Source organism: Oncorhynchus nerka, linkage group LG10 (genome assembly GCF_034236695.1).
Source record: "Oncorhynchus nerka isolate Pitt River linkage group LG10, Oner_Uvic_2.0, whole genome shotgun sequence".
Taxonomy (NCBI): Eukaryota; Metazoa; Chordata; class Actinopteri; order Salmoniformes; family Salmonidae; genus Oncorhynchus; species Oncorhynchus nerka.
The window spans coordinates 67,252,821-67,258,947 of record NC_088405.1 but is presented as its reverse complement, the minus strand read 5'-3'; the positions used below and the strand labels follow the sequence as shown (position 1 = coordinate 67,258,947).

General features: G+C 41.7%; 1 protein-coding gene across 1 annotated transcript in view; it reads left to right on the top strand.

The window, feature by feature from the left end:
• Window positions 1-4,562: 4,562 nt before the first annotated feature.
• LOC115135896 (2-acylglycerol O-acyltransferase 2-A-like) overlaps window positions 4,563-6,127 on the top strand; it is a 28,254-nt gene continuing 26,689 nt past the window's right edge. Inside the window, exons 1-2 of the mRNA XM_029671068.1 lie at window positions 4,563-4,767; window positions 5,519-5,697. Coding sequence (XP_029526928.1) covers window positions 4,674-4,767; window positions 5,519-5,697 — 273 coding nt within the window. The 5' untranslated portion in view covers window positions 4,563-4,673. The remainder of the gene's footprint in view (window positions 4,768-5,518; window positions 5,698-6,127) is intronic.

The following is a 6,127-nucleotide window of genomic DNA, read 5'->3' as shown; positions in this document are numbered from 1 at the left end:
AATAGGAAATCAATTGAACATTGGCCAATACTGCAACTGGATCTAGAAAGGTTTAGAGCAGAAATTAGAAATGCAGACATATTTCATGTGTGTATGTGTCATTGTATGGAGGCTTTGGAGTAAGTGATAGCAGAGAAGTTGGCTTTGTGATCAGGGGTCTTACCTCTGTTTAACAACAGAGGACAGATGGTGATTTCTGCTCTGAAGTAGACAATGCCTAGTCATTATACACAATCAAGAGTAGCACCACACTGAGCATCTGAAAACATTTGCACGTGAATGATGGGAAACGCTAATGACTAATTCCGTATTAGTTTTCACTCTGTTATTACTGTAATTCTAGATGCATAAAACAAGTTATTTTAAGGTAAAGCTGCATTCATTGCCCAGCAAAAATCCTGGAATCATTGATTAAGACTCCGTTTAGATTCCCCATTGATCTTATAAATATCTGGGCATCTGGAATGACGATCTTTTAAAAAGCATGTTGACGAGTTAGTAAAAAAAATAAAAATAAGTTTGGCTTCTTCTGTAGGAATAGGGCTTGCCTTTCATGAAATAGTAGAAAACATATCATTCAGTCTACATTTATTCCTGTTATAGATTATGGAGATATTATATACATGAATGCAGCTACCAGTGTTTTGAAGCCTTTGGACATAATTTATCATAGCGCACTTCGTTTACAGTTTTTTTTGGATTGCTTACACACTAAAATTAAATTAGTACACTATTAGCAAAACCTTACACTCAAGAAGCAAAACATCAGCCCATATTTGCACAACTATAAGCACATTGTCAACCTCACACTTGTTGCAAAACTCAACACACAGTGATTTGCAAAACACTAAACACACTTAACATACATTACACACAAAAATGTATCATGAAGTCACGTCCTTGCAATACCAAAGCACTGACTGTCAAATTACCACACCCTCCAACCTATTGGTTCAACACAGTCATCAGGTGTGCAAACACTCGTTTGCTTAATTGTAGACACACCAATCAGTTGTATAAGCACTATAAAAAGCAGCAGGTGAGTTCATCGGTCTTCAAGCACAATGGAAAGAGTCAGAGAAAGAGTAAGACGAGGAGAACGAGGAGGAGGAAGACAAGAAGGTGCTCAAAGAGGACCGAATCTGACAAATGAGATCCGCGCAACACTGGTTGACCACGTTGTCAACCACGGCCTGACGCTGAGGGAGGCTGGACTGCGAGTACAGCCAAATCTAAGCCGATATACAGTGGCAAGTGTGATGAGAACATTTAGACTGGAAAATAGGTATTGTAAAAATATCATCACATCAAAAACATCTGCACGGGTTCAGTAACTGCTTACAGTACTGTATTCTATGGACTATCAGCACTTCTGTTACCTTTTCCTGTGAAATTACTGTACTATTGTATACTGTTTTTTTTCTACATAGGATTGAGGGTCAGGGACGACAAGGGGGAAGGCCTCCTATGTTCACAGAACAGCAAGAGAGGGAGATGGTAAACATGGTTTTGGCCAACAATGCTATAACACTCAAGCAGCTCCAAGCTAACATTGTCAATAACCACGCCATTTTCAACGATATCCATCAGGTCTCAACGTCAACACTGGCACGCATCCTAAAAAAAAACATATTCAAATGAAGCAAATTTATCGAGTGCCTTTCGAGCGCAATTCCGAAAGGGTGAAACGACTGCGGCATGATTATGCAGAGGTATGTATTCACTTTAGCAATGTGATCTTGCATACTGTCTCATAATCTTTTACTGTACTGTAATATGTATACTAGATCTACACTGAACTACACAATTTTGCCTGACACTGTTTTTCAGAGTTTTAAGAATGGATGGAGAGTTCATTTACGTAGATGAGGCTGGGTTCAACCTGACGAGAACACGAAGGAGGGGAAGAAACATCATTGGCCACAGGGCTATAGTCAATGTCCCAGGGCAACGTGGGGGTAATATAACACTCTGTGCAGCCATTACACAGAATGGGGTCCTCCACCGCCATGCCCATATGGGCCCTTACAACACAGCACTCATACTTACATTCTTGGACCAATTGCACAACATAACAGCAGCAAAGTAAATCGATCATATGCAATACATTGTTGTCTGGGACAATGTGTCTTTCCACCTCTCTGCTCTGGTTCAGAACTGGTTTCAGCAACATCCACATTTCACCGTCCTATATCTTCCACCATACTCTCCATTCCTCAACCCTATAGAAGAGTTTTTCTCGGCATGGCGGTGGAAGGTATATGATCTCTGTCTCCAGGCTGAGGTACCCCTCATCCAAGCCATGGAGGAGGCCTGTGACCAGATGGAGGTAGCAGCAATGCAAGGATGGTTTCGTCATTCAAGACGTTTCTTTCCAAGGTGTCTTGCTAATGACAACATTGCCTGCGATGTTGATGAAATTCTCTGGCCAGATCCAGCTAGGCGAAAAGACAATGTCTAGTTATTTTTTATTTTCTTGAACATACAATACGTAAAGTGATGTTTGGTTACAGTATTATGACTCTCCATGTCAACATTTTGGGCGTGTTGAGAAATAAATTAGTTTCTTCAGTCTGCAACATTGGTGTTTGGTGAAGTTACATTATATTTGTACTTTGTTGATAGTAGCCTACTCTAATCATAGGGAAGTAGAAGTGCTAAAAGTGTTTTAGGTTTATCACAGCAGAGTGTAACTCGTGCAAACAGAGTATAGTAATGTGAAACGTGTGTGTTTCATATGGTAACAAAGTGTGGTTTTTAAAAAGAAGTGTATAGTTTTGCAAAGGATCTGTAGAATTTTGCTAGTTGGGTGTGTGGTTGTGCTAATTGTGTGTAGTGTTTTGAAAACACGGGCCCTGTTTTGAAACTCGTGCTTAAGCAATAAAAAAAAACTAATACTGTTATGTTTTGCTGCTTTCCAAGTCTTATATCACTCACAGGGACTAGAAGGACAAAGTGGAGAAACTAAAAGCCGCTACAGCTGACATGAAGCAAGCCAGCAGATGCAGCTGGAATGGCAGTTTGTTGTGTGATGAGAGATGGAAATAAAATTGTATAAGGTGTGATCATAGAACAGAGGCCATACATTTCTGAGTTGATAAACCTCACGGTGAATGTTTTGTTATCATTGTTTATAATAATTGTTTCGTCTTTTTAATTCATGTTTTATTATCATTGTTTGTCCATTTATAAGTCATTTCCAAGTTTATGTAAGTTGAACAGTAGGAAGCTATTGTTCAAGAGGAGGGTTTTGAGAATATGAAATATACTTATTCATGTCACTGGGAGTGCTGAGGTTTAGAGGGTCTACACCAGAAGTTAAGGGTTGTAGGAGGAAGGTATATAGTGGGTGCAACTAAGCTTGGATTGTGTTGACTGCAGTGAAGTGACTACATGTGGCAGGCACTGATAAGGGGAAAGAGCCATGGATCAGTGATGGAGGGGGGTTGAGGTCAGGTCACCTTTAAGGGAGAAATAGAAGATTATGGCCCGTATCACTAGTGTCCTGCCTAGCAGTAAAGAACAATGCTTGTACAGATGGGTAGGAGGAGACTCAGCCTATGAGGAACGGTTAAATATCAGTGCTTGTGTGAAAATGTATTTTGTCTGAATCCAGCTGTATCGACCCTTTTAGAAGAATTAAACTTGGTTAAGCTTCTTTGGTGTCTGTGAGTTATTTACTCTGAAAATTAGAACCTAACAACGTACACATGGATTTTGTGCTGTAGATATGTGGTAGTGGTGGAGTCGGGGCCTGAGGGCCCACAGTGTGTTTGGAAATCTGTGAATGTATTGTAATGTTTTTAAAATGGTATAAACTGCCTTAATTTTGCTGTACCTCAGGAAGAGCTGCTGCCTTGGCAGCTAACGGGATACATAATAAATACACATACAAATGACGAGAGAATATTTGGATTAATTGGTACCTGACACGGACATGGTGGTTTGCAGGAAGATCGGAGTACCATAAACCAGGAGGTTGGGAGTTCAAATCCCATGTGTGGAAATGTTGAATAATAATTTCTCTATACATGTACAATGTAATCATGCATGTCAAAATGTGTCAAATGTGTGAGTTGAGAACACTGCATGTTAGAAGTACTGTGTGTGAGTTGAGAACACTGCATGTTAGAAGTACTGTGTGTGAGTTGAGAACACTGCATGTTAGAAGTACTGTGTGTGAGTTGAGAACACTGCATGTTAGAAGTACTGTGTGTGAGTTGAGAACACTGCATGTTAGAAGTACTGTGTGTGAGTTGAGAACACTGCATGTTAGAAGTACTGTGTGTGAGTTGAGAACACTGCATGTTAGAAGTACTTTGTGTGAGTGTCCCTAACCTTGCCAACATACAAAGCACATTGAATGGATCAGTGGTTCACCAATCAGGACCTTGTTTGGCTCAGCAACAGTAACAATACAAATGTTATTGCAACTACAATTGTTAGCTGGTCCAGTACCAGCAGGGTCAAAGGTCTTGAAGATAGAGAAATGGGTTGAGTAATTAATTCATGCATTAAAGGATTGCAGAGATAAGACGGTCAAATGTCAGTTGACTGTGGATAGAGAGGGAGAAAGGCAGACTTTGGACCCACTTCACTCACTCTTCTCCTCTCCCGGGTGTCCCAGACAAGCCTCCTGTCTACCTGCACTGCCAGGCTCTTCAGTCCCCACCATGAATATCCAGTTTGCCCCTACCGACCTGCCCCTAAGCAGAAGACTGCAGACGGCCTCGGTGCTACAGTGGGTCTTCTCCTTTCTGGGCCTGGGTGAGTCTGCCACTGTTCTGCTCTGTCTGTCTGTGTGTGTCTGTGTGTGCTGTGCAGCTTTGTTAGCTAGCCTTTCTTCCTCATTTCTTAACAAGTGTTAAGTGCCTTGTGTCCAGTGCCTTGTGTCCAGTTCTGTTTGCTTAATGGGTTGCTCGGTGTGGAGAAGTTGAAATGAAATTCTTTGAGAGTTTCCACTGCTGGCTGACTTCCATGTGCCCATGGAGTTGTGCCTGAAACAGAGCAAGGAACGATGCTTACACAAATACATGCATACAGAAGAAACTCCCATATCCAACTCTTACATAACATGTGTTGGACAGTGGAGAGACTCCATGTGTGTTGCAATAGATTTGTCCATGAGACCTTTCATACTTTTAAAATGATTTTTGAGATGGATTGAATACTGTGCATCAGTGGTACCTAGTGGACAAGAGGAAACACACTTCCTGGTATTTGTTTTTTATGACCACATGACCTGACAAGGAAAAACTCTGGGTCCTAGTTATTGGTCAATCTGTTCAGGTCACGTCACGTGGTCAGGAAAAACTCATGGCTTGAGTTGTAGTACACTTCTCGGGTTTGCTTAGATCTCTCTCTACCCTTTTCTATCTCTCTATCCCTGTCGCTCTCCTGCTCACTGCTGCTCAGTATGTCAGCAGGTTAAGAGATGCAACCTAATAGTGCAGTGCCCATCACACCTGTCTGTGTGTGTGTGTGTGTCTGTCTGTGTGTATTGGTTGTCTTCCTCCAGCTCCAAGCTGCATCGTGCTGTTCTTTGTGTTGATGTTCACTCGGTTCTGGCTGGTCAGCGTGTTGTACGCCTGCTGGTGGTTCATCGACTGGGAAACACCATCCAAGGGGGGCAACAGGGTTCACTTCCTCTCCAATCTACGTGTCTGGGACTACATGAGGGACTACTTCCCTGTAAAGGTGGGATGACTTCACTGTGTTTACTGCACTCTTTTGTGAGTGTTTGTGACTATGTTTTTTTTGGGCTTCAATAAAAAAGCAGTGCCCAGTCCAGGGATGGATAGGCCCTATCTACAGCTGTTGCTGGTTGATGTCACCATCTAGTGGTGATATATGGATTGTGTGTAGAGACATTCAAGTTCAGCTAAGAAATGTGAGTTGGTATTTGTTGGGAATTTGATCCTAAGAACTTAGTCTCTCAAAGTCATACCAACGCCTATATGCTGTGTTATTGGATAGTGCAGTAAGAAATCCTGTTTAAAAGGATATACAAATCTTTGATTCTATTCTATGGAGCTTGGAGGCCTGTGAGCCTGCAATATCCTTCTGCTAAGATGGGTCCACGCTCTTGCCCTTGGTCAGAATGTACACTTTGGTCTGTACTGATAAG